Genomic DNA, 25,423 nt, shown 5'->3' on the forward strand with positions numbered 1-25,423 from the left:
ATTCTGAACCCCAAGAGACTTGAACTCGCTAGCAGAGCCTATGAATGTGTATTCATTAAGTATGCTTTAAATTGTGAAGCATATAGGTTTTATGACCTAAATGCTAAAGTGATCATAGAAACAATCGATGCTGACGTCTACGAAGATAAGTACCCCTGTAACTTAAAGAATAGTGGGGGCACTAGTGGGGAACAATAAATTCCCTTTTAAAAAATTAAGAGCTAGTGAGGGCATTATATCTGATCACATTCCAATAATCAGAAATAAGTATGAAAACCTCGAAGAGGTATGAAAGCAAGAATTGCTAAAGAGTATGGACCAAGTGTATGGTTTATACATTGAAATAAGATCCATTAAGCATTAAAGAAGTTATATCCTCATTGGGTGCTGATTTTTGGCAAGAAGCAATAAACGACGAAATAGAGTCTAACGAAACATGACATTTAGTTCACTTGTCTCATGGTTGCAAACCATTCGGTTGTATTTGGATTTTGGTAGAAGGAACTAAAACCTGATTGTTTAGTTGATGAATATAAACCTCACCGATGACAGATCATCATATGACATTTTGGCTATGTTTTTTGTACGTTTTCTTTGCATTTGAAGGAAAATGATATGAGAGTTAGAGGAGTGTTCCATGGTTTGAGGAAAATATTGTATTCTTTTCCCTTGATTCGTTGAAATTAAGTTTTCTCATATATCATGCAACTTCATAGGTGTTTTGAGTGTTTTGTAGTGAGGAATCATGTAAATGACCAAATCAAGACATCATGTGAATGATCAAGGATAAGAATTGAAGACCATGGGCTCTTAGAAGGTTGTTGTAGACAATACAAAGTGAAGCAAATTCATTTCAAGTTCCTAGGAGTTCCGCAGGTTCCTTAGTGTTTTGAGTGAAGAAAGTGAAGATTATACAAAAGATTATCAATGAAATCTAACCCTAATTTCTATAACATCAAAACTAACAACAACTACAAGGTTAAACTCTTTTTCAGAATTATACAACTTAGAATTAGAGAAAGTTAGTCTCACCCTTACCTTAGGATAATCGACCGATAGCCCTTCCTCTTTGGTTCTTCTCCTCTCTTGTTTTCTCCCTTTTCTCCAAAAACAGGTTTCACGTAATCCTTATTTTCTAATTCTATCTCTCCCCTTTTATAAAAATCCTTAACCTACTTATTTTCTCTTATTTTCAAATCTTCCCTCCAAGTCTCAATATTCTATTCTAATATATCTATATCTATGGTCAGTTGTTGTATATGAAAACTATATATATATATATATATATATATATATGGTCAGTTGTATGTAATCTAAATTTACATTTATATTTTGTAGAGTTCTAAAGTTATTTCGCTCTGCAAGGGACACTCAAGTATCAAAGAATAAATTTAACAACATATCATGGGTCCGAGTACAGGTTTGATAATATAACATATAACAACCTTAAACAATTAGTGTATGAATATAATATAAATAATTTTATTTATACAAACTTATTTTATTTTTTGTAGTGTCCTCGCCAAGAAAATGGTATAGATTGCGGGTACTTTGTGATGAGGTTTATGAAAGAGATTCTCATTTCAAAACTAAATGAGATTCCAAAGCTGGTATATGTTATTTTTTATATTAAAGTATAATATTTGTATATATTATTTAAGTTTATTAAGTAACATATGGTTATTTTTTGTTATAATATATGTAGTACATTGAGGGTTTCAAGTGTGTGACATACTCAAATGATAAACTAAGAGAAATCCAAGAAGAATGGTGTCAGTTCATGATGAGCCTTTTGTTTATATGATATTTTTATGATAAGGGTGCGTTTCATGTTTCAAAATATATTTGGTAGAAGTGGTAGTGTTTTTAATTTATAATCTTGCTTTAATTTGTACTATGATCAGCAGTAATTTGAATTTGTCTAATATAATATAGTTGCTTATTGCTTAATGGGGTTTTCTGCCATATATATGCAGGTGGTGGAGAGTGAACGAATTTCGGAAATGAATAATGATTTGCCTGCTTTTTTATGAATAAAAATGTTGAGACGACCAAGAAGATAGATGAAGACATGCTACCATAGAAGATTTTGCACTTTATGTTAACTAATTAGTTGTAACTTTCAGATATCCATGTTACCATATTAGTGGCTATACATTTCTGACATTTATGCTATATATACATACATTTTTTATGATATGTTTAGTTTTATTTGATAAATAACAGTCTCAATTTTAATGTGCAAAAAATATACATATTTCCCTTAGAAAAATTATATATATATATATATATATATATATATATATATATCTATTATTTTATCTTATCTATAAAAACAAAAAAAAAATATATCCTAAAAAAAAATAAAATTTAATGCTTTTCCTAGCGCTTCTTTCATGCGTAAAGCGCTATATAAACCAAGTGTTACATAGCATTTTAAAACAAAAACGCTACTTTTTACTAGTGAAAACGTTATTTCAAATGCCTTTTAGACGGCGTTTGTTATTGAAAGCGCTATCTAAGGTTAATCTTTGTTAGCGCTTTTGGACAAAAGTGCTATTTAAATACTAGTGTTACATAGCGTTTTCAAACATAAAAGCTATTTTTTAAAGTTAATGTGTTATTTTAAACGCATTTTAGATGGCTTTTATTATTGAAAGCGCTACCTAAGGTTAATCTTTGTTAGCTCTTTTTGACATAAGTGCTATTTAAACACTACTTTAGATAGCGCTTTATACAAAAATAAAAGCGCTATATTACCTTTACCAGCGCCATTTACAGTAGCGCTAGCTAAAGCAAAAAAAAAAGCGCTAAATAAGCCCATTTTTGTAGTAGTGAAATATTGTTTTTTGTGGAAGGGATATAAAAATACATGGCAATCTTTGTCGGTTGTATTAAGGGAAACAACACAGATGTACAACAAAAAATCGGCTGATAAAAAAGTAACATGAGTTTTTGTTTTGTGAGTTTGATCTATGGTTAACATAGGTAAAAGAGGGTTAACGGAGACGATTAGTGACATGGATTAGTAATCCACGTGTTATTTTATAATTAGCTAACATTAAGAACAATTCATAAGAAATTGTGAGTAAATTTTCTTCTTAAATTAAATTTATTCTTATCTATTGTTTATTTGTATTTAAAATAAAAATTAAAAATCAAAGCTATATTTGAAAAGAAAAGTTGAACCCAAAAGTATGCTGAAAGGGATAGTTTTCTTTTTCTATATATATATATATATAGTATAGATGTCCTATATAAACCTTTACGGTTACAGAAAAATGAAAGACGGATCAGTTATAACATCCAACAAAATGAGTGTATTGGCCTCTAAGAATCTCAATGATGCATTCACATGGCTTTAATATAGTCGGAAACTGCGTGAACCAATTTTTCATCAATATCATAATTGCACAGAGTTGTCGTCAAAGCCTCAAAATTTGCACAGAATGCCATTAGAGCATCCACAATGGTGGGTACCTCACTTATTTAGCACCGGAATTAATTAAGCACCCTTATTATGGAGAGAAAATATTTGGTGCCTCTAGAGAAGGGTGGCTATATAAGCATCCTCTCTCTCTTTAATTCTCGTGGACCATATGTAATAAATTGTACACATATCAATAAACGTTGTTGAAATACAATACATTGAGTTATTAATAGGATCTATTTTCCGAGGTGATGGGTTGAAGAGATTGGGTGCTTAGTAAATAATATGATTGATATTAAAAAAATAGATGATGCGTACATGCACGGTCCACTTAAGCACCCAAAATGGAGTGCTCTATTGAAGATGGTCCTAACCAATCACATCTTCTCAATTGTGTCCTCATTGTTTTAAACTCAATGATGTTAATAAATATTAGCTTGACGTTAATAAATAAACAGCTTTGCTATTTACCGCGACAAGTTTTGTCCTGAATGCATCAAGAATGAAAATAAACCAATTAAAAACAGCTGTCAGCGGAAATCATGGGAGGTGGGGGAGAGAAAGATGGAAATCATAATCTAATGGATGGATGGCATACATGCCACATGTGTCTGGAAAATCTCAGGACAGTTTTATTTCGTGTGAAATAACATTTTTCATAAATAATAGTGATACTTTAGAGATTGAATTTGACATTATTTGTTGCTAATTTTGGTTTCTAAAACTCTTTTAATGTTAATAAATATTAGTGAAACTTCAGTAAGACTGCTGACTTCTTTTTTTGCACTTCAATTTTGTTGTAGGTTCAATGGAATGCGAGAGGTCAACCAATTAAGCATAACAACAAGGGTTTTGCTAGTTTCATTGGTTTCACAGTTTGGACATTGGTGTCACATTTGGCATGACATTAAAGTAACACGCTAACTCAAGCTAATTGTAAAATTTTATTTAAGTTAATCTATTTGTAGGGTTGTTCAAATAATTGTTTAGAACTAAATTGAACCTTGAACTGAACAGAACTCCCATTTAAAAAGCTGACTTGAACACCCTTTAAAATACTGAACTGTGAAAGTGATTTACAAACTGAAGCCAATCTATTTTTGTTATAATTCGTAATGAAATACTTTGTCTTGCAGAAAGCTTTTGTGATTGGCAAGGAACATAACAAATTTGTACTCATAGAAACTGGAAGGGTTGCACAGGGCATTCAGAACCAACATGGCAAAGTTGTATCTAAAAGACAGTAATGGTGCTTTCAATAAACAACGTCCGGCAAAATATTTTTACTGTATAAAACAAGAGTATTGGGAAGTGCTTCGGTTGGATGTTGTTCCTAGTTGTTGTTGTTTTGTTGTCCTTGTTTTTTAGGTTATATTTATTTTGTGAAGAGAATATGAGTAAATTGTTTGTTTGGAATTGAGCAATGTTGTTTTGTATTGGAAAATTTGGCTATGTAATATCTTTTTCTATGCTATTTGTTGACAAGTTTTAGATCTTATGATTTTATATATGCAATGAGTAATTAAAATTTTATTTGATATTGGAAATTGAATGTAGTATATGGCTGCATTTGGGTTACAAACAAATCATAGTGATATTTGAAATGCATACTATTTTTTTTTTATAAATAAATTAGCCTTTTAATTGCGCTTTGTTCAGAAATTGCTATTAAAGTTGCATCATATGTTAGCACTTTAAAAGAAAGTGCTAATAAATCCTATTCAAAATACCTATTTCAAAGGCTTTCAAATAGCCCTTTTCTAAAAACGCTATTAAATACCAGACTTTTAATAGCCCTCTAAAAGTGCTATAAAGATGCTATACTTACAATAGCGGCGACTTTAATAGTAGTTTTTAGTGCTATTAAAGAGCAAAAAAAAGTATTATTAAATCCGTTTTTTGGCGTAGTGGAGGACATTTTATGTGGAATCTCAGGTTCGAACCTGTGTCCCTACATTTCCACCTTCCTGTGTTGGTTGATTTTAATTTAGTATGTGTTAGTCACTAGACCAATAGATAAATATTAGAAAAAAAACTCTATTTCTTTGACATTGTTTCTCTTTTTTGTAAATTGTAAGTTTCTTAGTCTCTATTCTGCAAAACATTTTGTATACTTTGTGAGTTTTTTCTTAGGTTTGTACAACGATAAGTGACTAACAACCTCTTGTGCTGCAATGGATTCTACTCGTGTGAGATCGATGGCCACTTTGTTTTCAAGAAATCGAATCAGTAACATTAAGTATATTCCAGCCATATAGAATCGTCGTTTGCATGAAATCGTAAGAACCTTGTACGTAAAATAAAAATAATGCAATTAACCTCTGACAAAGTAAGTAATTTCGAGCTTCACTAACTCTGTTATTGTAAACCATGAACCCGTAGGTCCTATTATTCCGGGTCGTGGTCTTCGTCAAGGGGACCCTCTATCTCCGTATCTTTTTATTATGTGCGCAGAAGGTCTCTCTTCGCTCATTAGGGATGCGGAGGATATAGGCACAATTTCTAGAACTCAAATTTGCAAGGAGCTCCTGCTATATCCCACCTTTTATTTGCTGATGATTGTTTTCTATTTTTCAGAGCAGATGTAAGCGAAGCTCAAGTCAAAGAAAGATATTCTTGTCACTTATGAAACGGCTTCTGGGCAAGCTATTAGTTTAGCAAAATCTAAAATTTTTTGTAGTCGCAATGTGCCGGATCATCTGAGGAATAACCTTGTTTCTATTTTAGCGGTTCAGGTAGTTCTTGCTACAAGCAAATATTTAGGTATACCCTCCATGATTGGAAGGAATAGAAATTCCACGTTCGCTTTTATCAAGGATCGTGTGTGGCAAAAAATCAATTTGTGGAGTAGTAAATGCTTATCTAAAGCGGGACGTGAAGTCATGATTAAATCTGTTTTGCAAGCCATTTCGTCGTACGTGATGAGTATTTTTCAACTTCCTGCAACACTTATTACCACGATTGAAAAAATGATAAATTCTTTTTGGTGGGGTCACGGACGCACAAATCAGCGAGGAATAAATTGGTTAAGTTGGGAGAAATTATCTATGCACAAAACCAATGGAGGAATGAGATTCAAAGACCTTACGACTTTTAACCTTGCCATGTTAGGAAAACAAGGTTGGAAATTCCTAACGGAACCGAACTCCCTCGTTTCCCAGTTATTCAAAGCCCAATATTTTCCAAACAACACCTATCTCACTACTAATATTGGTCATAATCCTAGCTACGATTGGCGTAGTATTCTGCGTGCACGTTTCATTGTGTGTGGCGGTGCTCGTTGGAGTATAGGTACTGGCAGATCTATCCCTATTTTGGGAGAACCTTGGGTCTTGAATGGAGATAGTATTGCTACTGATATTATTGGTGTACAATATGTTCATCATGCTACTGTTGATAATTTGATGCTTCCAAATGAAAAGAGATGGAATGAGGTGGTTGTCAGATAGGTCCTTAGTGCAGATTTAGCAGATCAAATCATGAGTACTCCACTGGTTGCTCATGTTGAGGCAAAATCCCTAATTAATTTTAAAGATAATAACCTTTAATGATTAAGGATTAAATGGACTTTGATTAATTCCTTTGTATTTAGCTGGTGCTCTTGAATGTTTTTACTAAGACAGGAACAAGGTTTGAATCATACCAAGATGCATGAAATCAAAGGACATTGAATCCATGAACTAATTCTGAAGTTCAGAAAGGTATTTCAGAATGTTGATCAGAGAGTTGATCAGAACGTTCTGATGATAGTTCAGAAGGTTGTTCATAAGCAACCCAGATTCATCAAGAATGTGAAGAACATGCAAGTACACTTGAAATGAATAAAAGGTCCAGAAAAGTACATCTGCATGGATCTATCAACAAATAAAGGCATGAACAAGGAACTATGTCAAAAGGATCTTTAATGTTCATCTAAGACTATGAACATTAAAGTACTAGGAATATTCCAATGAGAATATCATCCTAGATGATGCATTCACTGCACTTCAGTTGTGTTTTACTATCAGTGTTGATTACATTAAAAGTTAAGTCTTACAAATCAACCTAAAGTAAGAACAAATTGAACATTCTGAAGATCAGAATGTTCACTTCTGCACATGCTTCCAGCCATGAACAGTACAGTTGGTGGAAAGATGGAAAAGCTAGCAAAAGGAGATCTTGCATCAGAGATAACGTATCCTTTGATTTGAATCAAGCAAATCTCCTTGAAGCATGGGCCTGAAGATGCAGATCCACTATCCTCTCTCTCCTGCAGAAAATCCAAGACAGATTTGGTAACTTTATCCTACTTTTTCAAGCAACTTTTGATGCATATGGAGAAGTAACTTTTTAAGGATAAAACATGAACAAATCTCATGTCACGTATTGAATGAACCCAGAAACTCATCAGACATTCATCATTGATGAACCCAAATGAAGAACATCATGAATATCAAACATTCTGATGAAGAACACAGCTACATTCTGATGTTCATCCTGGGAACACAACAACATTCTAATGGTTAGAATGTTCACCCAGATTTTCAAGTAAAAGCTTGTGGGGCCCAAGACACATGGCATAACACCATTTGTCACCTTAAAACGGCTATATGAGCCCAAAAACTCAATAAATAGAGATTAAAGGCTCAACATTACTTGCACCCTTGCAAAGCATACAAGAAAACAACAAAGATTGTTTGAAGCTCTTGCAATTTGAATTGATCATTACTGAAGGGTTTTTCATACCTTCTTTGTAGTTTAAATCAGTTCTCTTCTTGATATCTATCTTAAAGATAACTTCTTCTCCCTCCTCTTCTATTTGATTCACAAACATTCAAACTTCTCACAAATTGTAATGAAGTCACATCTAGCTTTAGGAGTACTAAAGTGTTAGCTTGAGCAAATATTGTAAAAGTCTAAGTGGTTAACTTAGCAACAAGGTGCAAGCCTGTTGAGGCTTAGAGAATACATAATTGTAATTGTTCAGGTGAACAAAGATTGTAAGGTACATGATTTGAGAGGTTATCTCAAGCATCATAGTGGAAACTCTCACAAGATTGTGAGGAGTGGACTAACCCACATTGGGGGAACCACCATAAATCTCTGTGTGTTTATTCTCTCTTCCTTATACTCTTTACTTACTGCAAACACAAACACACACAAACACATTCACTTTGTTAAACTATTTTTGCACTCAGACATCAGAACGTTCTGAAGTCTGTTATTAACTTAACCATTCCAAGTTTCAACTTGAGAATTACTTTTTAAGTTACAGGATAATTTTTAAAGGGTCACAATTCAAACCCCCCTTCCTTGTGACTATTTTATTTACTTCAGCTCATGTACAGGCATATCGTTTAATTTGGAAGGCTGATTAGAATGGAAGATATTCCGTGAAGAGCGCCTATCGTTTATGTGTCGAGGAGCTTATTGACTCTTCTCATCTTCTCCGTCCTGGTAATTGGTCAAGTATTTGGAAGCTTAAAGTTCCTCCAAAGATTCGAAACTTAATTTGGAGGATGTGTCGGGGTTGTTTACCTACGAGAATGAGGCTTCAAGATAAAGGTGTGCAATGTCCTATGCATTGTGTGAGTTGTGATTCTGGTCAAGAAGATTAGCACACTTATTTTTTCACTGTTCTTTTGCGGTCCAAGTTTGGCGTTTTGCAGGTTAATGGTCTCATATTCAGAACGTAATTGCAGCAACTGTACCGGTAACATACATGATTTTCAACCTGCAGGAAACTCTCCCAACTGAACATAAACAGACCCTTGCAGCCATGGTATGGAGTATATGGAAACATCATAACCTAAAGGTGTGGGAAGACAAGACGGAAATTGTTGCTACTGCTGTCGAACGTGCCCGCGTTATGATTTCTGACTGGCAGCTAGCAAACCTCAGCCTTCCAGCTGCGGCTTCTGCTGTAACATTAGCTGCTCATTTGTCTCCCAACGCTGCAACATCCAGCTCACCTGCAACTACTATGGTTCGGTGGAAGAAGCCGAGTGTGGGGCGTTACAAATGCAATGTTGATGCGGCATTTTCGTCAAGTTTCAACCGTATGGGGATTGGAATATGTATCCGGGACGAGGAGGGCACTTTTGATTTAGCGAAAAATGGTGAATTTCCCTTGTCTACATCAGGTTGCGGTTCGTGAAGCTATTGGTTTATTTGAAGCCCTCCAATGGCTTAGCGACATGTCTTTCGACAATGTTGATTTCGAGCTAGATTCAAAGGTTACATGTGATGCTTTCCTTTCTCGTAGAGATGATATTTCCGAGTTTGGGCATGTTATCGCATCTTGCAAAGCTCTCTTTTCCGCTTTCTTTACAAATTCCAGGATAGAGTTCACTAGCCGACAAGCAAATGCAGCCGCTCATGTTCTAGTAGGAGAGGATATATTTCTAGCTAGTCCCATTATTTATCATCATATCCCATCTTGTATTAACAATATTATTATTAATGAAATGCAATGAGCATGTTTGTTTCCTTCTGTCGCGTCATTTTTTGGAGATCAAGGCTATTTGATTAGCTTTTGACTCACTAATTATTTCACGACTGAACATTTAATTTTATTAAAAAGGGGAAAAAAGTTCAAACTACCCCTATTTGAAAAGATTTAGGGTTCGGGGGTTAGTTACATAAAGGGAAGGTGTTAGCACCCTTTATGTCCGTAGTACTCTACGAGAACCTCTGGTTTTTATTTAATTAATGTGCTATAACTTGCTTGCTTATTTTGAAAAGAAGAATTAAAGTGAAAAATAAATACCTAAATATCTACATTTTTTATTGATTTGGAAGGACGTGGTCCTCTGCCTACGTACCCGTGAGGGATCAAAACCTCGTAGTTCGGGGTAGAAAACGACGTTTGGTTGGTTTTGTGTTTTTTATTAGTTTTTGAAAAAGGTTTTAAAAAATAAAAGCCAAGTGGCAAATAAGAATTCGTTTGTGTTTTTTATTTAAAAAAAGATAACTCGAAGTATGATTAAATTGATTGATATTTGATTAAGAAAAATAAAAATGAAAAAAAGGACGATCACTTGATTTAGGATCAAGGTTTATTATGAAAAAATGTTTTTGTGATTTTTGGTTATTTGCATGTTTTTGTTGTTTTTGAATAAATGAATTAGAATATAAACTAACGGAGCATAAAGAATAAAAAACGCGGCTACCCTAAGTTAGAAATATAAAATCTATGACTATTACATAAAAAGCCTATTTACATTCTAAGGTCTGCAATAAAAATTAAAATGCTAAAAATAAATAAACAAATACGAAAAGGAATAAAAATAAAAAATAAAAAAAAGGTCCAAACACAAGGTGGGGTGCAGTAGTAATCAGGGGTGTGCAGAAAGCAGAAAAAAAGAAATTGGGCTTAAGGAAAACGAAGCGGGTCGTGGGTCGCGGGTCATGGGTTGACCCGTTTGGGGGGTATATAAGGGCTGTTGGGTCTTTTTTCCTTTCATTTTTCATTTTCTTTCTCTCTCTTCCTCACCGGTCTCTCTCTTCTTCTCTGTTCTCTCTCTTCTTCTCCGGCGGAGTGGGATGGGGGTTCCGGCGGTGGTTGGCCGGCCAGTGCGGCGGCGCCACCGCGCCGGAACCCTAACAGCTTTATTTTTTTAATTTTTTTTGCTCTTTCTCTTCTACTTCTCTCCCTCTGCTCACTTCTAACCTTCAAATTCTCAAAACCTTTACCTAAACGTCTAGATCTAAAAAAGAAAGAGATTTATACCTTTTTGTTTCTTGTGGTTCCGGTTTTGTTATGGTGTTGGTTCACGATTTCCTTTTGTGTGTGCGTTGTCGTGTTCTGTGTTCACGTTGAGTTGTGCGCGTGCGTGCTTGTGTTGCGCGCCTGTGCGTGTGTTTGTTGTGTTACCGTGCCGTGTTGCGATGCCGTGTGTGGGTGTTTGTGCGATGCCGTTGTTGTTGTTGCGGTTCTGCCGTGTTGCGATGCCGTGTGTGGGTGTTTGTGCGATGCCGTTGTTGTTGTTGCGGTTCTCTGCCGTGTTCTTCCTCTCTTTTTTCGTGTTTTTTCTTTGTTGTGCAGGTCTCTATTTATAGAGTGAGTTTGAAGCTTGAATTTGTTACTGATGAGCACAAAATCAGTGGCTTGTGGAGGAGAAAAAAGGAAATGCGTCTGTTTGTTACTGGATTTGTTTTAGAGGAAGCGTGAATTGGATTTGGATTGGGATGGAAAAGGAACAGAACGTGTATAAGGATTGAGATGAATTTGGACTATTTTGTTGGACTTATTTTGGACAATTTTGGGATTTTAATTAAAAAGAAAAAAAAATTAAAAATAATAAAAGGATACTGTCTATATTTTTGGTTTTAAAATGGGAATAAAAGAAATTTAATCTAAAATTAAAATTAGAGTTCTAAATTAAAAGATGGAAATAAATAATTAAAGACTGAGAGAAGAGGGCCCGATTCGGAACTTTATGAGGTATTTCAAAATACCTCCCTGCCGAATTTTTCACTGAAATGCGAGTCTGGTCCGAGTTCGGAGACGTGTGTCAGTGGGACCTTAGGTCAAAATTTGGGGTATGACAGATGCCCCTATTTAAGTTTCTTCGCTCAGAGATTCGAAGGTAAAATTTTCGACTCGACGAGCCGAAGAGACTTAAATACAAAAGTGCACCAATTTTGACCTAAGAGGTTTATGAATGCTCATGATTTAATTATGAATGCATGATGACAGTGACGGCTCGACTGGAATGAGAAGACACTAGGATACCCAAATTCTTCGAAGAAAGGGATCCGACTTTATTGGGGAATCTGGTTTCACTGGGGAAGATGATTGTTCCTCATTGTCTCGACATCTCGAAACAAAGTGCAAAGGTTCAGACCTCAATGTCCATTTGTGGACTTGGTTTTGAAAATGAAATAATAGAAGGATACAAGCTTTTTGTTGGTTGAAATTGGCCACTTGTCACAGGCTGTTCGTTGGTTGGAACTGGTCACTGAGCATAAAGATAAAAGATGGACATGAGTTGTTCGTTTGTTGGAACTAGTTGCTCGGAAGGTAAAAGACATTGGCATAGGCTATTCGTTTGTTGGAATCGGTCGCTGGGTATAAAGATAAAAGATTGATATGAGTTGTTCGTTCGTTGGAACTGGTTGCTCGAAAGGGAAAGAACTGTCATAGGCTATTCGTTTGTTGGAATCGGTCGCTTGAAACATAAGTTGTTCGTTGGTTGGAACTGGTTACTTAAAATAAAGACACAAGCTGTTCGTTGGTTGGAACTTGGTTGCTTGAAAAGTTTGGATTGGTGACATCTCTAGAACAGCTATGCTGGGGATGATACCTTGAGTTTGAAGTTGACATCGAGATCAAACCAGCGCCATGACTAGTACGGCCTTCTGCCGGGGATGTCACTTCGAAACTAAAATTGAAATTGACTTTGATTAGTGACATAACTAGTACGGCTTTACGCCGGGGATGACACTTTTGAAACTAAAATTGAAATTGACTTTGATTAGTGACATAACTAGTACGGCTTTACGCCGGGGATGACACTTTTGAATTTGAAATTTGAAATGGAAGACGCTCATTTGTAGAAACTTGCGGCTTGACACAATGGTAAGCTTTGACTGATGCGATTATGTGTGAATTGATGTTATGCATATGTCGTGTACGCGTAAACGTATGATCATGTGAAAGTATTGGTGAATGCATGATTGTATGAATGTATGGATATGTGAATGTACATGACACGTGAATCGATGAACTGAGACAAGACAGGTAAGATGGGAGTCGGACCGACATTGCATTACAAACACTCGGCAACCTTCCTTGGAGATGATATTATTGTGAGCAAATCGAACCGTTGATGGTGTAAGAACCTGGCACTAGGTAGCCACCGATGCCTCCTGGGGGGTGAGCCCATTGTCGATGAAAAAAGTTTGAAGAAGTCGCCATTTGTAAACCGGCACAGAGTGTCCTTCCATTGGTATACTTCCGCAGTCATACCTTTTGTTTTATTAAAAGAAAATCCCTAATTTTTGCCTGGACCGCCCTTTCGGGTTTTCAGTCCACCGCGAATATCTATTTTTTTGTTTTGCCCCTAATTTTTGCCTGGACCGCCCTTTCGGGTTTTCAGTCCACCGGGACGCTCTCTGTTGCCTAAGTCGCCTTTTCAGGTTTTCAACTTAGCGAGCTTCTTTGTATTATTTTTGTATTTGTTTATTCAGAGACTTTCCTTAGTGTCGAGCCACGCTTTTAGCAGGATCTAACCTCTCTTGAGTTGATATATGCCTTTCTTACTCCCGAGTGCCAAGTTGTATCTATTTGTTTATGCTTTTTATTATATAACCCCTTTTTAGAAATCTATTTCAAAGTATTATCATCAGTAAAAGAGGAAAAAATCGAGAAACAGAATAAGTAGGAGTCAAAAGAGAGGTAAAGGCTCAAAGTTTATTAATCGAATGACGCTATGCCAATGGCATGACTTCATGGAGTTATTTACAAAGTTTGAAAAGAAATGGTAATTTAAAATGGAAAGGTACGTTGAACTTCATAACCCTATCGTTCTCTAGCAACTTTGAAATCCGTTATCTTGTGGCTCGAATGTTTTTGATATCAGGTATGCCCCAAGTGTATCTGTGTTCGACTGGACGCAGTTACTTTGTCTCTATTTTCCCTTTTTTTTTTTTTTTTTTTTTTTTTTTTTTTTTTTTTTTTTTTTGAAAATCCTTAATTTTTGCATAGACTGCCCTTTCGGGTTTTCACTCTATCAGGATAATGATCTCTGTTTATTGTCTCTAATTTTTGCCTGGACCGCCCTTTTCGGGTTTTCAGTCCACCGAGACGCTCATTTTTGCCTAAGTCGCCCTTTTCGGGTTTTCGACTTACCGAGCTGTTCTTTTAAAATTTTTAGACAAAGTATTTCTTGACTGCATCTGTGTTCACAGGTCGTGGAAGTTCTTCACCGTCCATGGTTTGTAGAGTCATGGCACCACCTGAGAAGGCCTTTTTAACAACATACGGTCCTTCATAATTAGGAGCCCACTTGCCTCGGGAGTCTGGTTGGAAAGAGAAAATCTTTTTGAGCACGAGATCACCTTCTTTAAACTCACGGGGACGAACTTTCTTGTCAAAAGCCTGTTTCATCCTTTTTTGATATAACTGTCCGTGACATAGGGCCGCCATGCGCTTTTCTTCAATTAGATTCAACTGGTCGTATCTATTCTGAACCCATTCAGCTTCTGATAAGTCAGCCTCCATTAGGACTCTCAATGATGGAATTTCGACTTCTACAGGAAGTACTGCCTCCATGCCGTATACCAGGGAGAAGGGAGTTGCCCCTGTTGATGTGCGTATAGAAGTACGATATCCATGTAATGCAAAGGGAAGCATTTCATGCCAATCTTTATAAGTCACCACCATCTTCTGGACAATCCTCTTTATATTCTTATTTGCAGCTTCGACAGCACCATTCATTTGGGGTCTGTAAGGTGAAGAGTTATGGTGCTCGATTTTGAAATCATCACACAATTCTTTCATCATCTTGTTGTTTAGATTTGTTCCGTTGTCGGTGATGATCCGGTTGGGGATGCCATAACGACAAATGATATGATTCTTGATAAATTTGACCACCACTTGTTTGGTCACATTGGCATACGATGCGGCCTCGACCCACTTAGTGAAGTAGTCAATAGCCACTAGGATAAAACGGTGTCCATTTGAAGCTTTGGGCTCAATTCTTCCGATCATGTCAATGCCCCACATAGAGAAAGGCCACGGAGAGGAAAGCAAATTGAGTGTGGTTGGCGGCATATGAATCTTGTCGGCGTATATCTGACACTTGTGACACTTTCTGGTATGCTTGTAGCAATCTGATTCCATTGTCATCCAGTAGTAGCCTGCTCGCAATATCTTTTTAGCCATTGTGTGCCCATTAGGATGAATTCCAAAGGATCCTTCGTGTATTTCATGTATCAATAAATCAGCTTCATATTTGTCTACACATCTGAGCAAGACCGTGTCAAAGTTTCTTTTGTACAAGATATCCCCATTTAGGAAGAAATTACTAGATAATCTTCTGAGAGTCTTCTTATCTTTGTTGGATGCTCCAGGAGGATACTCTCGAGTTTGGAGAAACACTTTAATATCATGAAACCACAGTTTATCGTCGAAAACTGCTTCAGCGGCAAACACATAAGCGGGTCTATCAAGGAATTTGACACTGATTAGTGGCACGTCATTGTGATGATTCACCTTGATCATTGAAGACAAAGTAGCCAAGGCATCAGCCATCTGATTCTCATCTCGAGGGATATGATGTAGTTCCACTTTGTTGAAGAAGGTCAATAAACGTCTTGCATAGTCTCGATAAGGTATTAGTCCTGCGTGAAGAGTTTCCCATTTTCCTTTGATCTGGTTGATTACAAGAGCTGAATCTCCATATATTTCGATGTTCTTGATTCTTAGATCAATGGCTTCTTCAATACCCACGATGCAGGCTTCATATTCAGCGATGTTGTTCGTGCAGTCAAACCGGAGTCTTGCTGTGAAAGGGATGTGAGCACCTTTAGGAGTAAGGAGTACTGCCCCTATGCCGTTGCCGTATACATTGACAGCCCCATCAAATATCAAACCCCATACTGAATCTGGATCAGGACCTTCTCCGAATAGTGGTTCGTCACAATCTTTCATCTTTAGATACATAATCTCTTCATCAGGGAAGTCAAACTTGATAGGTTGATAGTCTTCGAGCGGTTGGTGAGCTAAGTGATCAGCAAGAATACTGCCTTTAATTGCCTTCTGGGAACGGTACTCGATATCATATTCAGATAGTAGCATCTGCCACCGTGCAATCCTTCCTGTCAAAGCGGGCTTCTCAAATATGTACTTGATTGGATCCATTTTAGATACCAGCCAAGTAGTGTGATTAATCATATAATGACGGAGGCGTTTGGCAGCCCAGGCTAGAGCACAACACGTCTTCTCGAGCATGGAGTAGCGAGATTCACATTCAGTAAACTTTTTGCTTAAATAATAAATGGCGTGCTCTTTTCTTCCGGTTTCATCTTGTTGTCCGAGCACACAACCCATGGAATTTTCTAGCACTGTTAGGTACATGATCAAAGGTCTTCCTTCAACTGGAGGGATGAGAATCGGTGGTTCTAGCAAGTACTTCTTTATGCTGTCAAAAGCCTTCTGGTAATCTTCGGTCCACACAATACTTTGTTCTTTGCGGAGTAGTTTGAATATCGGCCCACAAGTTGCAGTCATATGAGAAATGAAACGGGAGATGTAATTTAGTCGTCCAAGAAAACCCCTTACTTCTTTTTCTGTTCTCGGAGCAGGCATCTCTCTGATGGCTTTGACTTTGTCAGGATCTACTTCGATGCCTTTCTGGCTGACAATGAAACCTAGAAGCTTTCCGGATCTGACACCAAAAGTGCATTTGTTGGGATTTAGACGAAGTTTGTACTTCCTCAGGCGCTGGAACATCTTCTGTAGATACTTGACATGGTCTTCTTCAGTAATCGACTTGACTATCATATCATCCACATAGACCTCAATCTCTTTATGTATCATATCGTGGAAAAGAGTAGTCATCCCCCTCTGGTAAGTAGCTCCTGCATTGATTAAACCGAACGGCATTACTTTGTAGCAAAAAGTGCCCCAAGGTGTAATAAATGATGTTTTCTCTCTATCTTCGGGTGCCATCTTGATTTGATTATAACCGGAGAATCCATCCATGAATGAGAAGACTTTAGACTTTGCAGTACTGTCAACCAACACGTCAATATGAGGTAAAGGAAAGTCGTCTTTCGGGCTAGCTTTGTTTAAATCACGGTAGTCAACACACATTCTGACCTTACCATCTTTCTTTGGAACAGGCACTATGTTAGCTAACCACTGGGGGTAATTTGATGTGATGAGGAAACCAGCGTCGATCTGTTTCTGTACCTCTTCTTTGATTTTGAGAGCCATGTCAGGACGTGTTCTTCTCAACTTTTGTTTGACTGGCGGACATTCAGGTTTCAAAGGTAGGTGATGTACCACAATATCAGTGTCTAGACCTGGCATATCTTGGTAGGACCAGGCAAACACATCAACATATTCTTTGAGGAGCTCTATCACTTGCTTTTTAACACTTGTTTCGAGCGATGCCCCAACCTTGATTTCTTTCTTGTCTTCTTTGGTGCCCAAGTTAATCACTTCTAGTTCGTCCCCATAAGGCTGAATGGTCTTCTTCTCTTGTTCGAGTAGTCGAAAGATTTCGTCAGGGATCTCTTCATTCTCTTCTTCCTCTGCTTCATACACAGGGAACTCAAAGTTGGGAGAGATCATAGGGTTATGTTGTTCAACGGGTTCGTCGATTTCTAATTTGGACAAGTGAGCAACAAAAGGAACATCTATGGCAACCCAATTGTGGCTGGATACTCCTGGTGTTATAAAACCTCGTGGCACACTTTCAGGATCATCTTCAATGATTGCATGGATAAAGCCCGAACTGTGGAAAGTGCCCTTCTTTGCTGTGGACAAACTAGTAGATGGGAAGAAACCTAAACCTTCTCGGTGCTTGTTTTCTGGAAGCTCTATCAGCTTTCCCCAGCTTGTGGACCCTCCTGCTTGTATGACCTTCTGAGCATCTTTCAGAGACGAGATAGAGGCTTCATTCTTCTTGGTATTCTTATCTTCTATAGTAAACCCTTGAAAAGGTGTCCCTTCGACGTCGTCTGCCCCAATGAAAGAGAAAGATGACAAATGACTCACCAATAAAGCCTCTTCACCGTTTACAGTTACTAGCTTCCCATTCTTCACAAACTTCAGCTTTTGATGCAGCGTGGATGTGACAGCCCCTGCCTCGTGAATCCAGGGTCGACCCAGTAAGCAGCTATATGAAGCTTGAATGTCCATGACTTGAAAATTAACTTGAAAAACTTGTGGCCCAACTGTGATAGGTAGAACCACCTCTCCAAGGACATCCTTCCTCGAGCCATCAAAAGCTTTCACCATTACCCCACTTCGTCTCAAAGGTGCGCCTTGGTAAGCGAGCTGGGTATAAGTTGTTTTGGACAACACATTCAAAGATGATCCAGTATCCACCAGCACATTTGACAAAGCATCAGTTTTACAGTTCACAGATATATGCAGCGCCCGATTATGGTTCCTTCCTTCTGCTGGGAGCTCTTCATCGCTGAAACTCAAGTTGTTGCATGCAGTGATGTTCCCTACTATTCCGCCAAACTGACCCACCGTTACGTCATAATCCACAAAAGCTTGTTCTAAGACCTTCATTAATGCATCTTTATGGGCCTCAGAATTTAGTAATAAAGACATTATGGATATTTTGGATGGAGTCTGCATCAGTTGGTCAACAACCCTGTACTCGCTCTTCTTTATTAACTTGAGAATCTCATCAAACTCTGCACTTGTGCCAGCCTCTTTGGGTTGATCCACTTCTTTGGCGACATCAGCATCTTTAGTCCGAACCTCCTTGTTTACTGTAGCATCAATCCTCTTTGGGAACACTATGGGGACAACGCGCCCATTTCTCAAAACTCTGCTGTCTTCAACAATATTATCCACACTGGACAGAGGCGGTATTGGAACCTCACGACCCTCTTCAATCATGGTGGCTTTGTATTTGTATGGAATGGCTTTTTCAGAAGCATATGGCAGTGGGCCTGGTAAGCAGATCACCAGAGGGGTGATAGTTGACTTTCGACTGTCGTAAAATACCTCCAAAGGTCCTTCGGGAGTTATTACACACACATCATCGCACTTCCTTTCGACCACAAGCTCTCCTCGGTCTAGAAGCCCTTGAATATCATTTCTTACTTTCTGACATCCTCCGGAGTTCATAAGGCATATTTCACAGAGGTCATGATCATGCTCAAAAAGGTCGACTTTGCATAACTTGGCATGTAACGGGACCAAAGGTGTTCTGATATGTTGCACATTCAGAATGGGACGAGTCTTTTGACAATCTTCGATCATGTTGACTGTTGCGGCACCATGATTCGGCAATGGGTTTGTTTGAACATTTGGCGCCGAGTCTGTGAAAGTTATTTTTCCATCATTGATCAACCTCTGCACTGTGCTTTTAAAGGCATAACAAGTTTCAATGTTATGGCCACGGCCCCCTTCATGGAAGTCACAAGTCTGGTCAAGTCTATACCAAGATGGTAGTTTTTCTGGGATAGGAGGAGCTGTTCTAGTTTGGACAAGGTTTTTCTTGAGTAAGCCGGGAAGTAATTCTGCATAGGTGACTGGTATTGGGTTAATCGGCATTCTTGGTGGTCGAGGTTGTTGTGGGCGTTGTTGATAAGGTTGTTGTTGGAAACTTTGTTGAGGGTATTGTTGATATGGGTATTGTTGGTATGGTTGCTGTTGGTATGGTTGTTGTTGGAAATTTTGTTGTTGGACATTTTGTGGTGAAGGATTTTGTGGGAATTGAGGATATTGTGGTATTTGAGGATATTGTGGTATTTGAGGATGGTTATTTGTTTGTTGAAAAGGGTGAGAGGTGGGTGTGATGGCAGCAATGTGTTGATAGGCTGGATAAGTTTGTTGAGGCCCTCCATGAGTCACCATACTGACTTCTTGTTCTTTCTTCCTCGGGAAATGGTTCCCGGTCTTCTTGGTCCCACTGGCAGGAGTTGTATTCTTTACTAAGCGTCCTTCTCGGACTCCTTCTTCTAACTGTACTCCCATACCAACCATCTCCGCGAAGCTCTTTGGAGTACTCCCGACCATCTTTTTGTAATAAAAATGATTCAAAGTTTTTAGGAAGAGCTTGGTCATCTCTTTCTCCTCAATTCGTGGGCTGACTTGTGCAGCGGTGTCTCTCCACCGTTGGGCATACTCTTTGAACGTCTCTTTATCTCCCTGAGTCATAGCTTGGAGATCACTTCGGTCCGGAGTCATGTCTACATTGTAACTGTATTGTTCCACGAAAGCTTCGCAAAGGTCACGGAAAGTTTGAACCCTTGTTTTGTCTAGGTTTGTGTACCACTTTGAAGCAGGGCCGGTCAAGCTTTCTTGGAAGTAGTAAATAAGAATCTGATCATCTTGGGCATACGCAGGCATCCTTCTCACATACATTTTTAGATGTTCCTCAAGGCAAGAACTCCCTTTGTATTTCTCGAAGTCTGGAATCTTGAATTTGTGAGGCACCTGCACACTCGGTACCAAACAGAGATCGTACGCAGTCTTCCCAAATTTCCCTTTTTCACGGAGGGCTTTCATGTCTCGGCGTAGTTCATCATACTTTTCTCGTAAGTCGTTTACTTCCTCGTAAGCCTCTACATTCCCTGAATGAAAAATAGGTTCTTCAGTTTGCGGGACTGTATGTATCACAGGTGCTGAGTAGGTCATGGTGGCTGGAGTGACCCTCATGGCAGGTAGGGGTACTTGAGCCGTGTACTGGTGAGTGGGCATCTGAGCTTCACAAGTGATAGGACGAAATATCTCCCCAGCAGTGAAAGGTGGAAACCAAGGCGCGGAACGTTGCGGAGCGGACTGCGTTGGAGTGTCAGCACATAGCGTCCAAGAAGAAGATGCCTCGGCCTGAGTTCTGATAGGAGGAGGGGGTGGAGGTGCTTGTGATCGGGCCTGCGCTTCTGTTACGGCCTGAGCTTGAGTTTGCGCTTGTGCCGATGCTTGCGCTTGTGCTTGAATCTGTGCTTGAGCTTGAGTCTGAGTTTCTGCCATTGTTTTTATTAATTCAGCCATCTCGTCCATCCTAGTCTGCATGGCTGTCATTTCTTCACGAAGTACCCGATTTTCCTGCTCAAGATAATCCATCTTCTTCTTTACGTTTGCTCGAGTGTAGTGAGTACGGGTTGACTTGTAGATGATACGTGGGGCCACCTTATGAAACGAGTTGACTCTTTTTCTCTGGAAAAGGAAGTTTGTGTGAGACTTTGATTTGAGACTATGAAATGCAGGATGATGCATGATGTTTATGCAAAAATAGACGTATATTTTTTATCGAAGGACTTATGAAAGTATTTTTGTAAATATCATAGTTGAGAGTTCCATTGCATACTATAAGATAATTCCCTTTCTAAACAACGAAGCCAAGGGATAGACTTTGCAAATAAATAAGATAAATATCTAACTTAAAGCTAAAAACAAAAATAAAAAAAAACTGGGAACTCTCAAGCTCTTTGAAGTAGACTATTCATCAGAATCTGAATGTGCATCTTTGAAGAACTCCCAACGCTCCCCTGCGCTGATAAATTGTGATAGCCTTGTGCTCTGAGCTCGGATCTGAACATTCTTTTTTACTATTTGCCGTCTCAGCTTGTGAACCTCATGCTCTTGTTGTTCTATCTCACCACTCATAGTTTCCATCTTGAGCATAGCTTCATCATACTTCCTCTTCCAAGTAGCACCCACACATTCCGATCGGGCCAACTTCTCTTGACATTCCTCCACAGTTGCGGGGGCCAAGGGTAAAGCCGGAGCTGGGGTTGTTGAGGATAGGTACCTTGGCAAATGGTATGGTAAGACCAGATCGGAAGCTCTATTGATGACCCATTGAGTGTAAGACCCCTGTAAAGAGTCTGATCTCCTCGCCAACTGGCTTCTATTGAGTGTGCGAATGGCATGCCATGCTTGGACAAATCTCCCTCTTTTGTTTGAGGGATCTTCATGGTTGAAGTAGAATTCACCCTGTAAGTAGATGTTATCTGGCTTAGCTTCCATTGGGCATCCGAACTGACGTTTGGCAAGGATAGGATTGTAGCTGATTCCTCCTTGCGTACCGAGAAGGGGTACATTTGAGTATTCTCCACAACTGACAATGATGTTCGTGAAGTTATAAGTAGCACGGTACCAAGTTATGTCGGATGGGGTAAGGGACATGATTCTTTTGGGCCAGGAGAGGTTTTCTGGGTTGGCTTGAAAGGAGTGGGTCTGAGGTAAGTGAGAGGTAAACCATTTGTATAGTAAGGGTGCGCAACCAAGGATAGCTCCACGACCTACTTGGGTTCGATCGTGAATGGAATGATATATATCAGCTAACAATGTGGGGACTGGGTTCTTTGTGAGGAAAATTTGGATGGCATGGATGTCAACATAGTTATCAATATTTGGGAATAATACTAGGCCATAGATGAGTAAAGCTAGGATAGAATAGAAGGCCTCAACATTGTTTGTTTTGGAGAAATCGGAGGCTTGTTGGTAAAGAAATTTAGTAGGTAAGCTTGGGAGATTCCCTTTTAGGGTAAGTTTTTCTTTTATGAGGGAGGTTTTGAGATGGAGGGCATTTGCAATGGTGGCAGCTTTGGGAAAGGGTTCTAAGCCAGTGAAAGGTACCTTATCAAGTACGGGTAGGCCAATTAAGTGAGAGTATTCTTCGAGGGTAGGCATAAGCTGGTAGTCGGGAAAGGTGAAACAGTGGTAAGCAGGGTCATAGAACTGGACCAAGGTCTCCAAGCACCCCTTCTCGATATTTGTCCAGAGGACACCAAGTAAATTCCCATGACGATCACGAAAATTCTCCAAGCTAGTTACTTCAAATGCAAGCTTCTTTAAGTTCTCTAGATCCAATTTCCTGAATGTAAACTTTCTAGTATTTCTTCTTTCCATGCCTATGATATTTACAAAAACAAGTATAAGCCCTTCGATTTTTTTTGATGAGAAAAGATAAAATTATGAATGAATGCATGTATGCATGATTATGCGTAGGTTAAACTCATCATGTTGGAGTTTAAAGGTAATAACCCCCCATTTGGTAAGGACTATGGTTTTATTTGTACCTGTATCACGGGTTCTATCCAGTTCCCAAAGTCATCAACTACCTCCGAATGTTATCAGGTTACAAGACTACTCTTGATCCAATAATATCCGTAGGAAAGTTTCATTTGAGTGTAGTATCGCGTATCAACTAATTCAAGACTACTCTTGATTAGCCACCGCACTACGTCCTAAAAAGGCTAAGATGGGTTAAGGGTAACTAAAGGTCCTCAACTTCGACGGTCACTTGAAAATATAATGCCAACACGACTATTCATGCCAACATAGATTACTTTCAAGATTCCTCCATTGAGTGGGGTTGTACCACATGAACCTAAACACGAGACTTGACTCTCGGAAAGGCACTTTGGTTATACCACCGTCCTATCTTATGTTTCTCTCAAACCCGGGTGTAGGGCTTTATCTCACCACTCATATTTAAAAAGAAAGGAAGAAAGAGAGAAGATAAAAGATATATAGAATTTATTTCCATCTTTATTATTTTGTTTTTTTTGTTTTAAGCAAGTTATAGCACAAAGAATTAAATAAAGCCAAGTTAGGCTCAACCCTCTTAGGGGGGGTCCCCAGTGAAGTCGCCATTTCTGTCGCGTCATTTTTTGGAGATCAAGGCTATTTGATTAGCTTTTGACTCACTAATTATTTCACGACTGAACATTTAATTTTATTAAAAAGGGGAAAAAAGTTCAAACTACCCCTATTTGAAAAGATTTAGGGTTCGGGGGTTAGTTACATAAAGGGAAGGTGTTAGCACCCTTTATGTCCGTAGTACTCTACGAGAACCTCTGGTTTTTATTTAATTAATGTGCTATAACTTGCTTGCTTATTTTGAAAAGAAGAATTAAAGTGAAAAATAAATACCTAAATATCTACATTTTTTATTGATTTGGAAGGACGTGGTCCTCTGCCTACGTACCCGTGAGGGATCAAAACCTCGTAGTTCGGGGTAGAAAACGACGTTTGGTTGGTTTTGTGTTTTTTATTAGTTTTTGAAAAAGGTTTTAAAAAATAAAAGCCAAGTGGCAAATAAGAATTCGTTTGTGTTTTTTATTTAAAAAAAGATAACTCGAAGTATGATTAAATTGATTGATATTTGATTAAGAAAAATAAAAATGAAAAAAAGGACGATCACTTGATTTAGGATCAAGGTTTATTATGAAAAAATGTTTTTGTGATTTTTGGTTATTTGCATGTTTTTGTTGTTTTTGAATAAATGAATTAGAATATAAACTAACGGAGCATAAAGAATAAAAAACGCGGCTACCCTAAGTTAGAAATATAAAATCTATGACTATTACATAAAAAGCCTATTTACATTCTAAGGTCTGCAATAAAAATTAAAATGCTAAAAATAAATAAACAAATACGAAAAGGAATAAAAATAAAAAATAAAAAAAAGGTCCAAACACAAGGTGGGGTGCAGTAGTAATCAGGGGTGTGCAGAAAGCAGAAAAAAAGAAATTGGGCTTAAGGAAAACGAAGCGGGTCGTGGGTCGCGGGTCATGGGTTGACCCGTTTGGGGGTATATAAGGGCTGTTGGGTCTTTTTTCCTTTCATTTTTCATTTTCTTTCTCTCTCTTCCTCACCGGTCTCTCTCTTCTTCTCTGTTCTCTCTCTTCTTCTCCGGCGGAGTGGGATGGGGGTTCCGGCGGTGGTTGGCCGGCCAGTGCGGCGGCGCCACCGCGCCGGAACCCTAACAGCTTTATTTTTTTAATTTTTTTTGCTCTTTCTCTTCTACTTCTCTCCCTCTGCTCACTTCTAACCTTCAAATTCTCAAAACCTTTACCTAAACGTCTAGATCTAAAAAAGAAAGAGATTTATACCTTTTTGTTTCTTGTGGTTCCGGTTTTGTTATGGTGTTGGTTCGCGATTTCCTTTTGTGTGTGCGTTGCCGTGTTCTGTGTTCACGTTGAGTTGTGCGCGTGCGTGCTTGTGTTGCGCGCCTGTGCGTGTGTTTGTTGTGTTACCGTGCCGTGTTGCGATGCCGTGTGTGGGTGTTTGTGCGATGCCGTTGTTGTTGTTGCGGTTCTGCCGTGTTGCGATGCCGTGTGTGGGTGTTTGTGCGATGCCGTTGTTGTTGTTGCGGTTCTCTGCCGTGTTCTTCCTCTCTTTTTTCGTGTTTTTTCTTTGTTGTGCAGGTCTCTATTTATAGAGTGAGTTTGAAGCTTGAATTTGTTACTGATGAGCACAAAATCAGTGGCTTGTGGAGGAGAAAAAAGGAAATGCGTCTGTTTGTTACTGGATTTGTTTTAGAGGAAGCGTGAATTGGATTTGGATTGGGATGGAAAAGG

General features: G+C 38.4%; 2 protein-coding genes and 1 long non-coding RNA gene across 3 annotated transcripts; 1 reads left to right on the forward strand and 2 right to left on the reverse strand.

The window, feature by feature from the left end:
• Positions 1–1,345: 1,345 nt before the first annotated feature.
• LOC25496358 (uncharacterized) lies at positions 1,346–1,994 on the forward strand. The gene is made up of 4 exons (XR_003012798.2): positions 1,346–1,420; positions 1,515–1,610; positions 1,706–1,820; positions 1,977–1,994. It is a non-coding gene; the product is annotated as an uncharacterized lncRNA (long non-coding RNA).
• A 12,241-nt stretch (positions 1,995–14,235) lies between these two features.
• Positions 14,236–19,263, reverse strand: LOC120580857 (uncharacterized). The gene has a single exon (XM_039835045.1). It carries the CDS (start codon positions 19,230–19,232, stop codon positions 14,286–14,288), a length of 4,947 nt encoding a protein of 1,648 aa, XP_039690979.1. The 5' UTR covers positions 19,233–19,263; the 3' UTR covers positions 14,236–14,285.
• A 183-nt stretch (positions 19,264–19,446) lies between these two features.
• LOC120576013 (uncharacterized) lies at positions 19,447–21,329 on the reverse strand. Its single transcript, XM_039826963.1, has 2 exons — positions 19,549–21,329; positions 19,447–19,465 (listed from the first exon to the last, which is right to left on the reverse strand). Exons 1-2 carry the CDS (start codon positions 21,327–21,329, stop codon positions 19,447–19,449), a joined length of 1,800 nt encoding a protein of 599 aa, XP_039682897.1.
• Between the last annotated feature and the right edge of the window lie 4,094 nt (positions 21,330–25,423).

The sequence above is a fragment of the Medicago truncatula genome, chromosome 6 (genome assembly GCF_003473485.1).
Source record: "Medicago truncatula cultivar Jemalong A17 chromosome 6, MtrunA17r5.0-ANR, whole genome shotgun sequence".
NCBI lineage: Eukaryota > Viridiplantae > Streptophyta > Magnoliopsida > Fabales > Fabaceae > Medicago > Medicago truncatula.

Excerpts from the sequence above, each read along its gene's own strand:
- LOC120580857 (XM_039835045.1), bottom strand. The coding sequence starts at position 19,232 with ATGAACTCCGGAGGATGTCAGAAAGTAAGAAATGATATTCAAGGGCTT.
- LOC120576013 (XM_039826963.1), bottom strand. The coding sequence starts at position 21,329 with ATGCATCATCCTGCATTTCATAGTCTCAAATCAAAGTCTCACACAAAC.